General features: G+C 43.7%; 1 protein-coding gene across 2 annotated transcripts in view; it reads right to left on the bottom strand.

Moving 5' to 3' along the window:
* The window catches only part of LOC112570056 (nesprin-1-like), a 48704-nt gene that overhangs the window by 6572 nt on the left and 20191 nt on the right, over positions 1-21941 (bottom strand). For both annotated transcript variants that reach the window (XM_025248258.1, XM_025248259.1), the window contains 3 exons: positions 21433-21591; positions 20036-20234; positions 18824-18948 (listed from right to left, as the gene is read on the bottom strand). In XM_025248258.1, the coding sequence (XP_025104043.1) occupies positions 18824-18948; positions 20036-20234; positions 21433-21591 (483 nt within the window). The remainder of the gene's footprint in view (positions 1-18823; positions 18949-20035; positions 20235-21432; positions 21592-21941) is intronic.

Genomic DNA, 21941 nt, shown 5'->3' with positions numbered 1-21941 from the left:
TCTTTAATACTACATTACCGGGCGCCCCGTTGCCGCCTTTTGACCCCGCTTCCTGTTTTTAAATACCCTGTGTTCGCGTGCTATATGTGAATGCATGCATGATCTCACTCTCTGCCGCTCGCACTCTTCACGCATGCACAAACCGGCGTGTAGGTATATGAGAGACCGATGAGAAGAATGGTCGGTGTCAAAGCTAAAGACCTCGTCCGCAGATAACAGAAGATACAGATTACGAACATTTCGTCCAGCCGGTGGCAACTCCCCTTCTTGCGACATTTACATCCGGTATCTCCAGCTTTTCTCCTGTTCCTTCTAAAAGATATTGTCACGAAAGAGTGGGGATAGGGCTCTAGTGTGGGTTTACACATGTGTTCTTTTCTCTAGAAATGACGTAACTTTTCTCTAGAAATGACGTAACACACGCAAGAGCTGATGAGAACTTAGTCTCGTGATAGCTGAAAAGCGTGATTGGTTGTGGTGTGTCATGTGGCGTGACTGACCAATTGAACGTATGTTGTTGCCCTGGAAAGATCTAGATGCAAGCTCAACGCTTTTCGCTAGAGACTTTTGGGGAGAAGACATTAAATTGAATTCGCAGTTCAAGTCTTCGCTTCCTCGTGTTCTACCATTGGCCTCAGACGACAAAAAATCTTGAGGAAATAAGGACACAACCCAAGAGAGCGATTTCAGCCCGCACAGACGTACCTGCGCGTACCAGGAGAGCAACTTTCGACCTGCATAACAACGTCACGGACAAGCTGCTCTGGCCACCAGAATCGGCACTGATGTTCATGTGAGGAACGTCAGGCCTACTGGCGACCGTTCAAGGTGCACAGAGTGCACGGGGACGATTCATGTGAGGAATCATCCCAACCTTCTTCTTCGTACCTCTCTCGTCGCGTACCGGACAACAGAAGACCGACGTCCTAGAACACTATTTCTTCTGCGGCGCGACGAGAGAGTTCTCCATACGGGATAGCCATTGGGGAAAGCAAGTGATTGTGTGTCCTGCAGAGACTAAGACTCTACGCAGCAAAGGCACTTGGACAGAGCTAAGTGGCGTGTGCACGAGAATCGTACTGGAAGAGTGATTGTGCAGTGTTGTGAGTGTGACAGTTAAGGATAGATCTGACTCACTAGTTATCTAGACTAGGATTAAGGAGTGTAGTTAGGTAAACGGGACGACCTAGGTAATTAGCCAAGTTAGGGAATCAGCTCATTTGAAAACTTACCTGTTCTTGTGTATTCCCTTTTATCATTTGGTAATTTGATTAATAATTTCTTAAATATACTAAATTGCCTCGTGTTGTTAATTGGGGTGATGCATGCTGGGAGCTCAACAAGCTAATTAAAAAGTGTAGATCAGCAATTTAGGCGCATGCGGGAAATGTCGACGTGATTTGGTGGGGGTATCGACGGTGTGTTAGACCGGGTGACAGAGATCATACCTACTACCAAATCCACGGACTCCTGCCCCAGAGTTTACGACAGATATGAATGCAGGCCTTGTACCGAATGTTCTATTCTTTCATCATGCATCTTCTGGTAAACAAGTATGTTTTGACCACAACTAAATACTTATCTTGTCCAATGCCACATGTTTAATCATTAATTTTTAAAAAATTCAGTTAGGGGCAACTGGCATCATCTGTATCTATTTTTGCACCAGCAGCCACATTCATAGGACGTGGGATCAAGTATCGACCGACATCACAAACGGCCGTTGCCCATCGTTTTCGCTCGTGAACCAGGCCAAATAAGATTACTGAGCACTTGAACAGCAAGCTTCGCTGATGAACGATTTTGTCCAGCTATCCGCGAGTTTGTGAAGTCAGACGTGGAGAGAAGCATGATTATGACTAATAGGCGAGTGGGAGGAGGAGGGGGGACTATTTCGATCGCGTGTAGCTACTGCTCTCCTCATGCTGCCGCAGCGTCGGAGTATATATACACAAATAAAATCGAATGATCCATACAGCGACGCGCCAGGAGAATAATGACAGCGGGTAACCACTGAACCATGGATACATAGCAACTGAGATCACTAATGAAGAAAAGCAGCATGACGTGTGCTTGTATCTCTCCTGTAAAATGCTTTGTTTCCCCACGATAATCCCATTATTTAACAAACTTTATTTGTAAAATAACAAAAACGGATATGTACTTTTAAATTATCGCCTACATAAAAAGAATTTGTACTGATCCACCTCCTAAAAAAAAAAAAAGAAACAAAAAACAAACAAAACAAACTAGTGGGCATTAAGGTAACGTATTTGCTACTAAGCTTTTTTTCTGATTAGTTGTGAGAGAACGGGGTGGTAGTAGTAAAATGGACTGGAAGGAGTGTTCTATGGAAATACTGCCTCGTAGAGACGAAGGTTCAGAAATTGACACTTCTCCTTCGAACGAAAGTTGATCAGCCACAGAACTCATCAAGGACAGCTAGCCTCGCCCGGGGCAGCGACACAGTGTAAACAACAGGAAGAGGAAGTGTGGTAAGGTGGACATCGTGCATAGTCGCTCACAACTATAAATAGGTTCTGGTCCTATCATCAGCTACACTAATCATGCTCTAAATGAAGAAACATGAATAGAGTTGCGTACTTTTCTGTGCGTGGAAAATGTTACGGTCTTCACAAAGTGGCAAATCTGGATTTGCTAATCAGCTTCCACCGCGCAACCCCACTTCTCACCCCCCCTTCTCTCTCTCACACACACTGCAAGTTTCTTGCCACCCAGTCCTGTGGGCCAGCAGCTGGCTGAGACTGTGCTGTGGCCGCTAGTACATGTAGTCAAGACGTATATTGATTTCCAATGGCTGAGGTCAGTTATCTCAACCCCGCAAAATGTGTGCGCCTTTCTCCCGCCACTATACACCTCTCGCATGCAGGCTTTCTCACTGTATAATACTGCAGTTGGTGTCTTTAATGTCACCGCGCGTCATGCACAAGTCTGCAAATACGCGACATGTGTGAGTTCATTCCACAAAAACACACAGAGAGACTTCGCCATGTAAAAGTTCTGTCAAGAAAGAAGTCTAAAAATAGAGAGCAGCTGCGCCGCCAGTGATCAGCACAGTTGTCCTTTGTGCTCGTGTGCACACTTCAGGGATGCCGTGCACAAGACAGCTGCGACGCCCTTCCAAGGTGGGCAACAACTCACCATGCATGAGCAGGGGCTTTCTGAGCTGTTTTCAGCCTCCTTTGACAAGTGGACAACAGATCCTGATTGAATGCTACTGTAAGCAACCACCCAGTCATTTCAACATTTGGTATTGTACCCTATACATTGTGAACCGTACATCCTCTTCATAAAACAGCTAACATTAATAGTATTTTAGGTTTTCCCTCGCACACTACACGTTTACAGAAGAGTTATTTAATAATGATAAGCTACAGTGTTTCAGGTAAATACAGCACACACCTAGCAGTATCTGGCATGCATAGGTCAATACAGAGAGAAAAAAATACTAACAAACTCATTACGGAACAGACATCGGACACACACCATGTGAAGACAATACCTACTACTCTTTCACGCGTGTGCACGCACGCACGCTCTTCTTGGCCCTTCCAAGAACACAATGGCCGAGACCCAAAAGAATACACAATGCACAATACTCGCAAAACAGATCATTAGGATAAACCTTAAAAACTGGCGCTTATTCGGTCGACCTGTAAACAAAGAACTTAAACGCGGCAATGCGATCTGCGTTAAATTATTGATGTTCTTGGCTCGGTAACCTGCACCTACAATCAAATAATGTGAAAGAAAACACTCCACGGTCAAATTTGTACTGCCAATGCCAAATCGATGCCAATGAAATGAAAGAACTGATTTTTTTATTTTAAACAGAGAAGCTCTAAACTACGGGAAATATCTCCCCTTCTCTCTCTCACACGCACACAATTACTGGGATGAGAGAAGGTAAGGAGGGCTGACTTGGTTGCCGGTGTTGGAGGAAACACGCGAACACAAAACTTTTTTCAACTTGTCCATCTGCAATCGCATCGCTGCTGTCCAGTGGCCTTTATGGACAAATCTACCCAATCAGTCTAGTACATTTTACATGACTAAACTTTAAAAAAAAGTATTCTCGTGACCTAACGGTCAATGGGGAATAAGGTGTTAAAAGATAACTCTTATCTCGGGGTCAGTTTTTGTCAGGACGATCCCAATCTCCTGTTTCTAGCTGCCTCACCATCCCAACCCTCTATGTAGCAAGTACCCTATTTCACAGAAACTTGTGGAGCGTCACACTGGTGGAAAAACTTCTGGCCGACATTACTGGTGCATAGACTCTTAATATTAGGCGAAGCGTTTTTACCGTTACTTTCGCTTCGACACACCCGATGAAGGACTGAGAAAGAATAAATGAAAAAAAGAAACATAAACAAACACAAAAAAACCAAGCGAACGATAAATGTGCAAATCGGTAAAGGAGATGGTATGCATGTAGGTAACTAGTCAGAAGTGGCTAGTACAGTCCTTCGTTTAGCTAGGTGAGACAAAAAAACGAGCTTCTGCAAGCCAGTGAGAAATGGCTTCCCTTCTACATATTTACTCATATGCAGGTAACAACAATAAACTGGTATTTTCAAAAGACAGCAAGACTAAGCAGAAAAAAAAACATGAATTAAAATCACACCAAACCAACCTGTGATTTTCTTTCTTTAAATAGGCCCCGCCATACAAAAGAACCTGTACGACTTAAGCAACATCAAAAGCGAAACACCAACCTGCACCTCGGCATGTGCAAAAGCTATGAAGGCTCTACCTGAAAACGCGGGTGCACGCGGACGCGATCAAAGAGAAAGCACAACCACCGATCAATGTACGTGCAGTTGTTGGATCATGCGCAGGCGAGAAGCATGCGCGTCTGCACGTACGCCAAACGCATAATCGTCGAGTGGACACAATGAAAAAGACAAAGCTCTAAGCAAGAACGATAACAGGACAGTGATAATAGAAGTCACCGGGCGATGGTGGTCTCGCTCATCTACGGCCACGGTCAGGTGCTAGTATGAACTCTGTATTGTGAATAAGGTGAGATCAGCTATTTCCGATAGTTCATCTTATCTGGCCTCGATGATATCTAAATGTCCTTTTCGGTAAATCGTAAATATACCTGACATTTAACTACATTTTGCTAAGACCGGAGAATGAAGTATGGACAAAAACAGTACAGCAGTGGCGTTGGAACAGGGAGGGGGAAGGAACATCAGCCCCCTCAAAAAAGATACTGATGAGGCAAGAAGTGAACGTCGTTCACTGTCAGCATGGTTTACTCCCCCCTCCCCCAAGCCTCTTCCTACGCCAGTTAGAATGAATGTAAGGTGAGAGCGCATGTTTGTATGCGTGTCCATGCGTGCAATCATAGATTCCTGTCCCTTTGTGCAGAACTTTCCTTTGAGGTGTCCTGAAACACAAACGCGGAACTTTCTTTAGAAGCCTGCACCCCTTATGACCACGAGACACGCAGGTATACGGACACCCACACTCACTCGAGCATCGGATGCTTCCCCACGCGACTCCACACCTAATCAATGGGTACATCATTTTTCAGTTGTTTAGTCTTCTCTAAAAGGTCCTTAGTTTTCATTAAAAGTTTCTTTCAGGGCTGTCCTTAACGCCTGCCTACCACCAACAGCTCTACCCCTGCTTCATATCCTTCACTTCAGATTCCAATGTACTGCGAAAACGGCAGCTGACAGCGCTGTGAACACAGTTCTCCCTAATAGAACGGTCGCTCTATCAACTAATGACAACACGTGTAGCCCATATCAAGACACGTTCATTAACAGTCTCTATGATCTACTGAAAGCAACCCATCATGGTAAAAAAAACAAAACAAAACTGTATCCCAGACGAGCGACAGCATCTTGCGAAACGCCGACTGTGCTTGGCGCCTGTTGCTGTCGTGATTTATCTCTATGTTCACTCACGTTGCCGTGGTGATTTATCTTTGTGTTGAACAGCGAAGCCGTGTCGCTCTCATAAAGATCGGATGTGTGCACCTCAGTTCACAGGGTGCAGCCTGGTGATGCTTCAATAAATCACATCAGTTAGAGGAAACGGGGAATAATCAAAGATGATGGCCAACAAATGCTGTCAACTGAGTGGCAGCGTTAATGGCATTACTCTAGCTCTGTTCCGTTTGAAGGAATTTCAAGAAAAGGGACTCTCAACATTGAAAAAAATGTGGTCTTTTCCTTGAGCCGAATGAATAAGTGATAATCTTTGAAATGTTAAAAGGAAACCAGATCAAGACACCTTGGGCAGCCGGCTGACAAGCTGCTTTTTGAGTCCATACCACGGGTTTCGCTAACAAGCTGGAGGTGACGCTTCGCCGGAATGGTGAAACCCTCGGGATGCACGGGAGAGATCGCCTTTCACACGGAGGGAAGGAAAGGAGTAGGCTGTCAGTCGACATTGGGGGTGGGGAAGGAGGATAACACGATCAGCTAGACCAGTGGTTCTCAAAATGTGGTCCGCACGCATGTCAGGTGGTCCGCTGCTGATAGTGATCATGTCAGAAAAGTGATGTTTATCACCTTAATATCTCATCCAAAACAACTACATTTATCGCAGTAACATTTCAATTAATAAAGAACTTTGCGAAGTAATGTTATTTAAACTTACTACTATACCACAGTCACAAAAGGGCATTTAGTTTTGAATTGTAATGAAACAAATGCGGCAATTTAAATTTGAAATTCACGGTACAGAGCGATTTTTGGCCATGGTGGTCCGCCATATTTTTTAACTGTAGTAAAGTGGTCTGCGGTCTGAAATACTTTGAGAACCACTGAGCTAGACGACTGTGATGGCATTGGCTTGATATAATTCAATATGCATAGTACAGGCATATGTTGTTCCTTGCAGTTACTGACACTAAGCCCATCATTTCATTCAACGAGACACATGGGCTTATGTGAGAACCAAAGGCAATAAAAAAATATATATATATAAACGAACGGGGCAGGAAAAAATCTTATTTTGTAAGCGCTGTATTGTGAAGAGATTAATGTGGATTTTGCTGTCCAACACAACATTATCTCTATGACAGTGCGAAGCCCTCTCTGGAGGCAGTGGGAGAACTCTGAACTCTTTTTACACGTGCTTTTGCCTGCGACTGTAAGGTAGTAATCATGTCGTCTATGAACCAACTGACCAACGCACCTTTAACCTTAACCAAAATAGGAAAACAATTTATTCACAAGGTTTGCTCGAAGTATACTCTCGTTCGTCACAAGCGTGTTGCACACAAAGCCTGAGGCTAGTAAAAAATAAACCTACCCCATCTGTTTCACGGGATAACGAGGAGGACTGCTGTTACGTTATTGATCAGACCGAGGGTGGAGAACATCAGATTGATCAGTGTATTAGTATCGACACCTTGAGCGTGGGGAGAGGCAGCTTTTCAGTGCAGATAAAGACAGCACGGACGGTGCAGTAAGTTGGAGCAGTGTTAACAAAATAGTATTATAATACAAAAGATTGAAAAGGCCTTTGAGATTATTTTGTAAGCAATGTTCACGTTAGTGAAAGAAGCAGAGCTGAAATACTTTAACTACACACAGAGTTCACAGCCAATCTTAACCTAGACCGATGTGCTGACGGTGTTACTGTCAACAGAGCGCCCACTCGGCACGTGAATGCATGCGTACGTGTAGTCTCGCGCACTGCCGAGGGAAAAGCTGCTACGAGGTATTTCGTGTGCCTTGTGACGACCATGTGACTGTTCACAACAAACACTGTTTCTCTGCAAACACGGCCAGTCCTCTCAAACTTGCCCGCGTGTCCGTGTTGTGCTTGTTATTGCTCAGTAACTATTTCTAAACACTGCCAGCAATGCTCGTCTCATAACATTTAGAACAGAAGCATGTCCGCTGGTTTGTAAGATGAAATAATTTTTTTAAGTTTCAGTCTTTTCAGAATCCCAATGACACACAAGCCATTAGCAATAGAAAGTGAGGTATAGAGGTCCAATACCCTGGGGTGCAGACTGCAGTGATAACGGCATCATACCATCCGTACATGCTGTCAACTTTTATCCTTTCGTCTCTTCACGTTCCAACGTAAATAGCAGACACACAGATGGACAGACGCGTGTGCGTGTGCACGCGAGCAATAGGCAGTGTAAAAAGAAAGGGAGACCACTCGAAGAGCCAGCACGACAAGGGGGAGGGAGGAGAGACCACACGCACCACAGGATTAACTGATACATGACGAAAGATTTCTATGGTAACAAGACATGCGAACAGCGATAACGACAGACTGCCACAAAATACGAAACGTCCCACCAACAGCCATCTAGTTTGTGTGTGTGTGGCTTTCTAATAATGCATGTGTTGGCGACTGCTGCTGCCACAGTGGTCACCTGACACCCCAGCGCAAATAACCAATCCACATATAGACTTAATATAATTGGTCCTTCACTGTACTTACCACACAATGCTTCCTGGGGTGGCAGTATCCAAAGTGTCGAGTACCCGGTAGGATCCACAGCTCTCGTCAACTGACTGTCGACAACAAGAGTAAACTGGAATCCCACCTGTTTTGCCGGTGAGTAGACAAACGCTGATCAACGTAACGATCGCAGGCATGTCACCGCAGTAACGGGGTCACTGTGACACAGGTTTGCTCCAAGTCATTTACAACAGGTCACCAGCATGGTCGACAGTCAGTTCCGCGTAAGATCAGCCCTCGTCTCCTGCCTAATGTCACGTCAGTAGACGAGGCCACTACAGGTGTACAAGGCTTGTCCACAGGCCACAGCACGTCACTAGATCCACATGCTGCGCCCTGTCAAGCTCTGTCATTAACGGTTCTGCTACTATCAATCAACGTCCTGTAGTGTCATCAGAAAAAAAAAAAAACACTTCAAAATTCTCCATCTAAGCACTTTTGGTTTACAAACAAAATGTCGAATGAATGAAAGGCACACAGTTCTCCCTAATCATGTCAGGAGAAATGACATGACTTGTGTATACTCGCAACAGGCGTACAAAATATCAATTTTTTTTTTTTACTAAAATGACTGTGCCTACACTGTTCCAATGGTGTTGGAAAACAGTCGATAACAACTTATCCTTTATCAGTACAGCTTCTGTTTGTAGTTGGCCCCCAAAGTTCTGTTTGAGAATGATTTCCTTGTCTTGCCAGTGTTGAAGGACGCTGCACTTAATGCTCAAATGGTGATGATAAAGTTAACGGAAGAGTGCCTCGTACCTGTGTTGCTGGGCAGTGAACCTGCCGTTGAAATCCACTTTATCCTCAATAATGTCCGACATGAGAGGTCCTCAGCATTCAGGGAGGTCGGATGTGAAGATCGCGATCACCAGGCTATGTTCAGTCCGCTTTTGTTTTTTTAACTGCCGTGGGTGTAGTACGAATCAAAGTAACACGCACTCTTATCATGTGGGTAAGCACACGACCTGGTTTACATACATTTAAAAAAGCAACCTACGTCTTTTTGAATCGAGACCTCTTCAACAAGTCATGCACGACGAACTTGATTAAATCGCCAACGAAAATCTGCGTAGGATGTGCATGACCAGACAACTACACTTGTCGCGCGTGCGCACACACGTTTTCCTCCAGTTCGCGGAAGCGTTGCTGCAGCACGGCGTGTGCGACCTTTCCCCCTTTCTCGTCAACACCCTGCAATACCACTGCGGCCCTCTCTCTTTCTCTGTCCTGAGGGCACAGCTCGCCCGAATGGGGGTAGGCTGATCAGGGAGGCCGACGGTTGAGAAGAGGTGAAAGCGCGGCTATGGTTACCGTGTCATTCATCTGCCGGCGCGCGTCAGCGTCAGCGTCGCCCCCCTCTTTGCTCGTTTGCCCAAGCCTTACCCAAGATCCGTAACTTCGAACGTACTGCACTCGGAAGACTTCACTGCTTGTCCATCAGCACTTGCATCACGTGTTTCTTTTGTCTGTTCTCCAGCCCTCGCTGTCCAAGAAAGCCGCGTCTCGACGGACACAAGTTCTTGCTGGCGTGTAAACAAGGACTCGGCTGAGGGCACAAGCGTGCCCCAAGTCGTACTAGACCGCTGTTTTGAGCGCACATGCACCGAGCCACGCGCGCTGTCTGCTCCGCTGAAAGAGACAATGAGCTTGCCGCTGTCCGATTGGCTGAACGACCAAAACGAGAGCACGCGAGTTCAAAATGGCGTGCTGATAACGCCGCGCATCCCGACCAGTTTTTCCAGCACGATCTGAGCTCGATCTGCGCCAAACACGGCCAATTCTCCAACTGTGTTTAATAGGAAACACAAAGCAAGTAAATCTGACGGTTTCATATTAAACCACTTACTATACCGCACGTGGTAAACATTCACGGAAGTGCTCTAGCTAATCTTTCCGTCCAAACAGTTTGAAACATTATATCCATACACGTTTCAACTTGAGACTGTATTGTGTTTATATCGTTGCCGAGATAAAGTATTGACACAAGATAGGCGTCAAAATGGACACCTGAGGGATAAACAACACCGATGTGGGTCTTCTGTCGAGGGTCTGTCGGTCTCACAACTATAAATATACTGCGTTGGGCAGGCGACGTTATCGCTTCGATAGCTAAACGCTACCTCAACTACTGTCATGAGAGCTCTGCCCACCAGACGCACGCCCTTTTTGCCAATCGAAAGCTCAAGGCTACGTCGCGTAGTCTCCAAATATGGAAACCCACATTGATTTTGCTTGCTAGACTCGAGCGCCATCAACAATCGACAGAGTTATCTGCCCCAATGCCTGAAGCTTAGGGAAATAACATCGAGTCACTTCACTGCTTCCTCTCGCGGACGCTTTGGCTGTTAACGCAACGCAATAATTATTAACCAATCACACTCAACTTTCTTTTACACACAAACACAAAAAATGTCTGCAAAGACGAATACTATTTACGATAATAGCCATTTCTTCCCGCCAAGACCAATTGTTTTGGCAAGGAAATTTATCAGAAACCAACATGCGGTCTCATAACGGCTGAACGTTAAAACTATTTTCCCCGCTACACATGAGTAGATTCATCCAAGCGTTGTGCACATTACCAACTGACCAATGATTTGTACCGACAATGTCCTCAACTTCAGGTGGCTATTGATAGCGCGCTGATGTCACCTGTGAGTAAGAAATCGTAAGACTGCAGCTCTCAACCTACCCCCTCACCCATACACGCACCCCAAAAATAAGACATTTATAATCTTAGTTCGCAGCGCTGAGGAAAACCGATGATCGACGATTATAATGTCAAGAGACGAAAACGGATTAAGTTGATGGGTCGTCATTAAGGTGCGGCGTGGGGGAATGAATGATAGCGACCTATTTTGCACTGTCACGAAAAACCTGGCGGATTTTGACACTGTGAAGGGGTGTGTGTGTGTCGGGGGGGTGGGGGGGCATCTCGTCAACTGACTTCTCACTTATCTAACCTCGACAGCAAACTGACGATATAATCTCGGTCCGTGACGTTTCGACTACCCGACCTTTATTTCGACTATTAAGACCTTTATTTAAGATGTCTGTGTCAGGGCGTGTTCTTTGTGTCCGTCGATCCAGCGCGATCCTCGTTGCCACAAAGACCGGCACTGAGGTCATTTGAAGGGAGCCTACCCATGTTTTCATCTCTCGTCCTCGAAGGGAGCTCCACGGAACAAGCCACTCTCCGAAGTTGTTACGAACTAAAAATGGAGAGAAAAAAAATCTCATGGGAAATCAGGTTCAGCACGTCCTTTGGCAAGCTTTCAAAAAAAAAAAACTTCCACTGCGTTGGCGACCATTTCAGATTTGACAGCTGTCATAAGATACAACAAGGAACAGTCCAGTTGATTTTGATCATCTGCTCGTGAGAGCGTGGAAGATGTGAGCAAATGACGGCTTTATATTCAAAGCATTCCATCTTTTGTGGTTTTGATATCCAGTTGTACACCACAATGACAGCAAAACATCTTTACTGTTGGATGGCCAGACTCGAACCTCTCGCCGATTTATGTTCTGCAATGGGGGTGAGGAACGTCCGGCCCGCAAATTCATGTCATCCAGCCAGCCTAAGCATCCAGCGATTTCTTAATAATAAAAACATAAATTTTGAGGAACAAGCAAGGAATGTCCATTACAGGATAGACTGAACACATACAAGTACCTGAGGAGACAGACACCCATGCTTACTCGTCGACTTGGGAGAATTACGTATGCATGTGACCTTCAACCCAAGAGGAGGGTAGACCACTTTCGGTTTGACTTCGACCATGTCTGCTCATACAATAATAATAAAATTATCGTTGGCACTGCTGTGTTCCTTAGTGTACAGTTCGCCTACAAATGTCCAACATAATCTTTTCACGGATTTCCAAAGGATAAGTAAATGAAAAATTTTGGCTGATAAAAATTCGGTTTATTTTTGTGCATGATTTTGTGTGTGTGTGTGTGTAGACACTTTGTAAATGCCTTGAACTCTTCCACAAGGAGATATGTACGAAGTAGTCATGATTTTTATTATCATTAATACGCTTTCATTGCACAACCACAAACAGAGAAGTGTTCATGAATAAAAAGAAAGATTTTGTTACTATGTACTCTATCATATGAGAATGTTCTTATTATACACATATATTTCCAGACTTCCAAACTATGCTTTTCATAGAAGTAGAGCCTATTTTTCGCGCATCTAATTACGAGAAGGTGGATTGTGGCGGCTCGCTCGGTTTCTGTAGCAGCATTTATATATATATATAAATTCTCACCACGGGTCTTTATTCCAGATAATTCAACTGGAGCAGAATAACCCTCAGTACATTTCAAAATAGGAACAAATCCTTGCGACTCCATTTTTCTTTTTGAAAAGGTGTACACGACGTTTATGTTACCTTCGCGTTTTGATAGAACAACGAAGCTACACGAACACCTGCAGCTTGATTCTGTTTAACGACTGTGAGATCGACATCCGAGGATTTCTGCATCATGGCCTATAACCTATATCTTTTCTCGACAATAGCTGGCTTACATGGAGCGTCTCAAATGCTACCAAGACTGCACTAAAACGGCCGAACAAGGGAGCTGGGGAAGGGGGCTCTTAAATTTCACTGTGTGTGTGCGCGCGCACACAAATGTACACTAGTGACGAGTTCAGCGAGTCCGTTCTTCCGCAACTCATTTTAAAAAATCATAGCTGCAGACTCAAATGATGTACGCTATTATAGTGACTATTTCCTTGTAGTACTTAGCACTGGATTATTGCTCTCGTTTGAGCCGTATACACCGTCTCTGGGGTATTAATAGACTTGCAAAAATCCACAATAAGGCGGACGCACGCGAAGCTCTGTTTTGCAAGAATATGACACGTTTAGCACGTGCAGGACTTCGGCCACTTCATGCGTGGGCTATGTGGAACACTTGTCACAGTGCATGTCCTTACTATCAGCTACCTTTTATACCAGCAATATCTTGAAACTTTTCCTAATTTTTTTACCTCTGCCGAGATGTGAAGTTTATAACCCGAAGAACGACCCTTGAACAAATCTTCAGTTCAACTACAGCGGACATGCAGGTGCGCACACACTGCTAGTAATGGCCTGGTGAAACCATACCGCAGATAGTGCTTTTAAAGGCTGCTCATGGCATCTGCACTGCGTGCTCTGCGTATACAAAACTAAAAGGTACATACTGGAAATGTCCACCTTAGAGCTCTCAGTCGGAAGTCAGAGTCGCGACAGTCGATCGCGAGCATCGGAAAGAACTCGGTAGTGGGTGGGGGTGTTGGTGTTTTACGCCGAGCCAGCGACTAAGGTCACGGCAGGGTAGCTAGTCCTGTAAACAGATGCCACATGCACAGAAAGAACATCGTGAACAGAGACGAGAGGTGAACCCAGGACAGCCAACCTTCACTGTATTGATGACAGGCGCTAACCGTTGCGCCAACAGGCCGCCTGGAAAGAAATATGAACTACGCATCGACTTAGTACTTCGTGTTATAAAAATATTCCACGACATCTTATGACAGCTACTCCTAACTTGCTCTTAGTTTTTATTGCTTTTTTTTTTTGTTGAACATTTCATCTAAGTGCATGCGATTCCAATTCAAGTATATTTGCTTGTCCTAGAGTCAATGCCAACAGCTTGCTAGTGATTTAGCGAGAAGGAAAAAAAACAAACCAAAACCGGTGACAGCTGACGTCCCAGCTTGCTCTTTCAAATTTAATGAGGGCCCCTGTACCCATTAACAACACGATGTTCCGCAGAAAGTGACAGAAAACGAGGGCTGCATACAAACTCTCAATTTACACCGACACAAAAAACAAACAAAAAAGTGTCAGTTCCTTCACGTGCGGATCGGTTGCTTCGGCAGGAAAGTGCTTCAACTTCGAGGTGATTTCGCGCTCTTCATCTTTTCCCGTCCTATTCCCAAACACCTGTCGGTACATGCTTAGCGAGGAAAGAATACATGTCATCTACGGTTCAGACCAAGTAGTTAATTAGAAACTTGAGTCTGCTATCACCGACTGTACTTCTGTAGCTGCATCCTGCATTACGGGAACCAAGATGGCAGCCATTACACAACTTTATGACAACCACAACGCATGCTACGTCCTGGGGCATCCAGCAACGACAGACTTCGCTAATATCACACGTTCTCCTCGCCAAACCTCAGCGACTTCTCTTATTAGCAGCCAGCAATGGGTTGCATAGCTAAAGATGATTGAGGCTAGACCGAAATTTCTGGTACACAACTACATTCTTATTTTATAAAGAAAAGGTACTAAAAAAAAAACCCAACAAACTTTGCCTCCCTAAAGTCTCCAGGTTCCAAGTCATATTCGTGTACACACTAATTATGTGTTAACTGCTAATTATTTTTTTTTTTTTTAGTTTCTGTTAGAAGAATATACTGTTGGCAAAAATAGTTATAAGTGACAATCCCCTTTAAAATTCATGTTAGACAAAGGTGACTTGGGTACAATATAGCCAAGACTTGTTACCAGGCCCCCTGTGGGACCCCGGGGTATGCTTGCCTAGCAAGCATTGCAAGAATAGGGTCCCTGCCATCCAGCCAGGCATGTCGTAAGAGGCGACTAAGGTGGACACCTCACCTAGAGGTAAAATAGGTTGTGGTAGGGCTAACAACCCCACCATGTAAAAAAAATCCTGTTACAGAAACTAAAACCAGAGAACTCGTCACAGATGGCGAAGGTAATGAAGCACACCAGGAGACTGGACTAATGACGGACGACAGCCAAACCCGAAAGGGAGCTGGCGCCCCGACAGTGGATTTACTGAAGCCGAGGCAGAAGTTGAGGGTGGGGTGCTGGAACGTCCAGACCTTGTACCAGACTGGCAGGATGCTCCAATTAGTCAAGGAGTTTGACAACTACAACTTGGACATCCTGGGAGTCAGTGAGGTCAGATGGACCGGCACGGGAAAGAGGAGACTAGCGTCAGGACATACCATCTTGTTCTCAGGAAGATCAGACGCTCAGCACTCTGAAGGAGTAGCTCTACTCCTCAACAAGAAAACGGAAAAGGCACTGCTGGAATGGAAGCCTTATGGACCCAGGCTTTTGAGAGCAAGATTCCATTCCAAGTACACCAAGCTGACAGTGCTAGCCTGCTATGCACCAACAAATGACTCTGAGGCAGAAGACAAGGATGCTTTTTATGATCAGCTCCAGGCAGCCTCAGAAAGCGTTCCAGCCCACGACATGTTGCTCATCATCGGCGATCTCAATGCCAAGGTGGGAAGTGACAACACCTGCAGGGAGCATGTCATGGGCAAACATGGAATCGGAAGCATCAATGACAACGGAGAGAGACTGGCAGACTTTTGTGAAGAAAACAACCTACTGATTGGAGGCACACTCTTCCCACACAAAGACATCCACAAGGCAACATGGACATCACCAGATGGGATCACAAAGAACCAGATAGACCATGTCATCATCAACCGAAAATGGAGGAGCTCACTTCAAGATGTTAGAGCCTACAGAGGAGCAGACATTGCCAGTGACCACACTCTTGTGATAGCCACAGTTTCTCTGAAGCTGCGTCGATCACGAGGAAAACAGGCACGTCAGCAGAGAGTGGACTCCGGCAAACTAAAAAATCCAGCCACCGAAAGGGCCTTTGCTATGGAAGTAAAGAACAGGTTCCAGGCACTAGGAGACCAACAAGAGATGACCTTAGACGACTTCAATCGAGTCTTACAGGAATCAGGAGAGAAAATACTGGGCTTCCAACGGAAAAAGAAAGAACAGTGGATCAGAGAAGAGACATGGAAGAAGATAGAAGAGAGAAAGTCAGCCAAACAAAGAATCAACAGCACCAGATCTGAACGCCTGAAGGAACAACACAGACAAAGATATGCAAAACTGAACAAAGAGGTAAAGAGGATGACAAGAACCGACAAAAGATATCACATAGAGAAACTGGCAGATGAAGCAGAAAATGCAGCAAGTAAAAATGACCTGAAGACACTGTACAAGATAAACAAACAGCTAAACAACGGGTTTAAGAACAGTGATGTGCCAGTGAAAGACGTGAACGGTAATGTCGTCGAGGGAGAGGCAGGAAAACTACAGCGCTGGAGGGAGCATTTTGAGTCAGTTCTGAACAGACCAGATCCCCCTCAGCTTGCAGACATCCAGCCAGCAGCTATAGACCTTGACATCTGCACAGACCCACCAAGCCTGGAAGAAGTGACAGCAGCAGTCAAGACAATGAAGAGTGGCAAAGCACCAGGGGCAGATGGAATAACAGCAGAGATGTTGAAAGCAGACGTGAATGTGACAGCTCCCAAGCTGACTGAAATCTTCAAGCAAATTGGGAATCAGGGCAGGTCCCTGTTGCGTGGAAGACAGGGCTCATCTTCAAGTTACCCAAGAAAGGAGATCTTGGAGACTGCAATAATTGGAGGGGCATAACACTTCTTTCCCTCACCAGCAAGGTCTTCAGCAAGATTGTTTTGTCAAGACTGACGGCAACTCTTGAGAAAGACCTCCGACCACAGCAAGCAGGATTTCGCCCTGGGCGATCCTGCTCCGAACACATCTTCATTCTGCGACAGATTCTGGAGCAGAGCAATGAATGGAACACACCGCTGTACATCAATTTCATCGACCTGGAGAAGGCTTTTGACAGCATCCACCGCGAGTCCTTATGGAAGATCCTGAGGCATTACGGAGTCCCTGCAAAACTCGTTCAGGTCATTGCAATGCTGTACAGCGATTTCAAATCCCAGGTTGTCTGTGACACGGAGCTCACAGACCCCTTCAACGTCAGTACCGGGGTGAAGCAGGGCTGCATTCTGTCGCCGTTCCTCTTCATCCTGGCCATGGACTGGATCATGAAGACTTCCACCGACAGCGAGAGGAGAGGGCTCAGATGGACCATGACTATGACAGCAACAACAGCACTGGAAGACTTGGACTTTGCTGATGATATTGCCCTGTTGTCACACCGCCACCAAGACATGCAGGAAAAAACAAAGGCCTTCTCAGAAACAGCTGGAAACCTTGGCTTGAAGGTCAGCACAAAAAAGACTAACAGTATGAGAGTGAACGCCAGAGTCCAAGACAGCATCAAACTAAATGGAGAAGAGATTGAGGAAGTTGACAGTTTCACCTATCTTGGGTCCAAAATGTCAAACACTGGGGATGCGGAGGTGGAGATTCGAGCCCGACTGGCGAAAGCCAGCCAGGCCTTCGCCTCACTCAGGAGCACATGGAAGGCAAAAAACATCAGCCAGAAGATCAAGCTGAGAATCTTCAAGTCAAATGTGATCAGCACCCTCCTTTACGGATCAGAATCATGGAAGATGACCAAAACCATCAGTAACAAGCTTGACGTCTTCCAAAACAGATGCCTCAGGCGCATACTTAACATCTTTTGGCCAAACACCATCACCAACGAAGAACTCCACCGAAGAAGTGAAACCAAGTCCATCACCACGCAGGTTCAACGAAGGCGTTGGCGATGGATTGGACATGTGCTCCGCCAGCAGACAGCAGACCTTTCCAGAGTCGCCCTACGATGGACTCCAGACGGCCGAAGAAAACGAGGCCGCCCAAAGGAAACTTGGAGAAGAACAGTGGAAAGGGAGATGAAAGGAAAGGGCTGGACATGGGGTCACCTAGAGCGTGTTTCAGCCGATCGACATCGGTGGCGGACTCTGGTTGAGGCCTTATGTGCAACCTGATGCACAAAGAGGAATAGATAGATAGATTGTTACCAGGCAACCTCAATATGATCATATTCAAAACCACAAGAAGCAACTGAAAGCAGCTCCCTATAACACATATACAAAAACACCTGTTGCACATTGATTGGAATCGGAATATGTTGCCTTACCCACAAAGAATGAAACTAGCCACATGTTTGCAAGTTTTTCTGGTGATGACCCAAAGGGAACACAAACTGTTAAATAAAAATATTGATACCAACATTGACCCACCCCAAAACTCTTCTAGAAAAAATTTAAAAAAATAATTTCCCTTGCATAAGTTCTCACCACCCAACCAAGAACATCCACACACATACCCCAAACAAAATGGAATGTGAAACAAGGATGCCTCACAGGTCCTCCCGCTTTCCTGAAACTGACCTGTTTCTGACATCTTAACATCACAGATGAAAGAAGAGTTTTCTACACACCTCAATTCCCCCCTCCCCCTTGCATTCTTTGGGGGTGGCAAGAGAAGGCCTTAAACCCAACATCTTGTTTATCCTGTTTAAATATTTTCTTATTAACATTTGAGAAATAGCACTGCAAGCAGGCTAAAGCCTCTGCTGCATGAAAGGACATCAAAGTTAAAAAAGGTTTACAAACCTGGTGGTGCTTAAGCCTTTCTTCCAATTCACTGTTGGTCCAATCAGCTCGGATTGTCATTGGTAGTAGACATGTTTCTGTGGCATTTAGCCATCTGCGCAGGGCAGCTAAATCACACTCCAAATCTGAGGTAAGAATGAATGCCAATAACTGTAGTTTAAGAAAATGAGTATGTAAATATTGACTGCACCATCCAATTTGATAGGTGATGGAATAAACACTTCTGTGGTAAGAAAATTTTGATCCCAAGCATGTAAATATTTAAGAAGAAATAAGTATGTGCTCATCCGGTACCTTTTCTCTGAAATACCACAAAGAACAGGGTAGATAGCTGAAAATATACTTGCCACCAGCACAAAATAATACCAACAAACCACTATCACAATATAAGCCAAACACCAAATTATTTCCAGTCTACTATGCTCTTGTTTTTGATCTTACCTAGGTCTAGTAGGTCAGCAAAAATCAAGTTCCCCAACACCCAAGCATTTAAAAACACTGAAGACAACTGTCAAAACAGCTCTACCAAATGTTATGATTGTTTTAAACTGTACTCTCTTAATTCTACAGGGACCTCAAATCGTCTTCCACTGAACAGGCCTGCTGTGTCATAATGTTTAGAATAAAAGCAGATATTTTTCATGACAACACATCTGTGGCCATTTATCTGGTTACAAGCAAACATGATGGTGCATATGACTGTGAATGGAAGTGACTAAACCAAGGGAAATTACTACCACCTATGTAATGTGTCGTGATTATTCTGAACTAGCAGACTTAATTCACAAACTGTTGATATACAACATGTTCACTTCAATATTCTCTCTCAGGTAAAGCAAAATTTTTGAAAATACAATGTGCTGTTTTTTCTACCTTATTATTCAGGCCACAAAAACTCTTGTCTAATTTTATCTGAATCTGCTTTTGGTTTGCTCATTTATTTGTTGTTTAATAACAAAATTTTTATGAAAGCAACAAAAACATTCTTCGAAATATGTTCCAAAAAATATTAAAAGATATCTGTTTATAGGCAATGCGTCCCTACCCTCTTTTTGAAGACTTAAGAGGGAAAACTCAGAACTTTGGTCTATTTATATCATTGAGTTATTTCCCCTATACAGTTTGTTTCATAAACTGCATGGCTTAATATGGCCTTTCTATATCAATCAGTTGGGTCACAAAATAATAACTACTGTTAAGGAAAGTACAGACCTTGCAGCATACAGTCCACATTTTTAACGCCTTGCTGTGGAGTAATAACAGCTTCAATAACTTGCCAAAGATTATTTAGAGTCTGCATTCGGGTGGAAACTTGATTACACTGACTTGGATATAGCAACACAAGCTGATGTGCATATTTGTTAAGATATTCTCGCTTGGGTGACCATTCAAGCATTTCCTCATGGTAAGCCTGTAAAATAAAGCAAATTAAACATATACAAAAAGCTGACATCTTCAGGATTTTGTGAAGAAATTCAAAATGTTCTTTAATTCAATCTTGCAATACTGAAATGCCAGTTTCATGCAAGTGTCTGCTACTGTCCAACAGCTGAACTTCAAAAGATTTGTAGAAGTTTTTTTTAACTCATGAACTATCTACTTTTCTAGAGAAGGAACTACTGATTTCAAAAGTGGAAGAGGTTCTCTATTAAGCTGCATGCCTTGAAAATTATTTCTTATATGGCATCAGGAGATAACATGTTTAATGGAATCTACTGAGGATTAGATTATTAAATCAATTAGTAAATTCCTGCAAAGTTTTTCTACATGACAGTTTCACTTTTGTTTTTGATGTTAGGGGAAGCTTGTTTTTTTCAAAGAGGAGGTTGCTACTTTATAGAGCTGTTTTCACTTTACTCCTGATCTCTTTTAAAGAATCTCAAGGAAAATATAACTAGTACACTGTATAGAGAATGAGACAGTCTGTTATCACACAACACTCAAAGCTGAGAAGTTTTTCAGGAAGTACATGTTACATCATCAATGAATGACCCTGTGCAAATCTTTTGGTATTGCTTTCTTGCGACATTGTTCATCTTTCAATTTTCAGTCCATTAAAGATCTTCCAAATATGTTCCCAAAACAAAACCAGCAGCAAGACTTCATGTAAATATTTTAGCTAGTTCAGTCTATTTTGTTTTTCAGTAGTCAATAATTTCCACTTTAACCCCTTTCTTGTTCCTAATACATCATTTTATCTATGGTTGATTCTGTCCCACCTGTTGTACCAGGAAATTTTGCTGCCAACATGTTCACCTTCTATACCCTTGCATTTTCAATTTCATAGTATAATATTCCCACAAATTTGGTTAATCTTTCATCATTTCTTCCAATTTTGGTTGTCTCTTTCATTCTGGTGAAGTGAAAGAGAAAACAAAAGCAACATAACATTACTTTTCCCTTGCTGGTCTTTTTATTTGTCCCTCTTTTCTTGTTTTTATATCATTTCTCATCTTTTACTCTCTGATGAGTACTTACAAGCATAAGATTTAGTTCAAAACATTAAAAACAAGTTGCTATACAACAACTGTATTTTTTTTTTTTTAAATTTGTTTTAAAAATACTCAAATCTTCTGCAGTTCAATTCAGAATGAAGATGTGTTTCCTACCTGGTTGAGGTATTTTTCCGACAGACTGGTAACCGTGCGTTGGGTGGCACGCTGAACATGACTAAGCCAGTCAGTAAGCTCCTGATACTGCTTGAGAAACTCCGTGAAGGAAACATTTGGCATGAAATCTTCACTGTGTGACAAGTCACTTTCTGTTAACTGTGCACAAATGGAAAAAATTATTCCTTAAATCTGGTGGTAATAAAAACTAGAATCGGAAACAGCAATATCTTTTTTCTTTTATGGTGCTCTTTACTTTCTTATCAAAGCTGTTAGTTTTATAAAGAAATAAAATGATGAGGATTTTGACCATTTGATGGATGTCCAAGATCAAGACCTCAAAGAACCACTAACATTAAAATGTTCTCAGAATTACTGAAATGTTTTTGTAAATTAATAAGGCATGAATAGTATTTTGTATGGCAAGTTAGCTGAAGTTTGTGAATATGCACAGCAAGCATAGGACTAAAACTAGCAAAGGAAGGATGAAATACAGTAGCTGAAGTGAT

This window comes from Pomacea canaliculata, linkage group LG8 (genome assembly GCF_003073045.1).
Source record: "Pomacea canaliculata isolate SZHN2017 linkage group LG8, ASM307304v1, whole genome shotgun sequence".
NCBI classification, from domain to species: Eukaryota; Metazoa; Mollusca; class Gastropoda; order Architaenioglossa; family Ampullariidae; genus Pomacea; species Pomacea canaliculata.
Note: the sequence above shows the minus strand (reverse complement) of the source record. Positions and strands in the feature narration are given on the sequence as shown.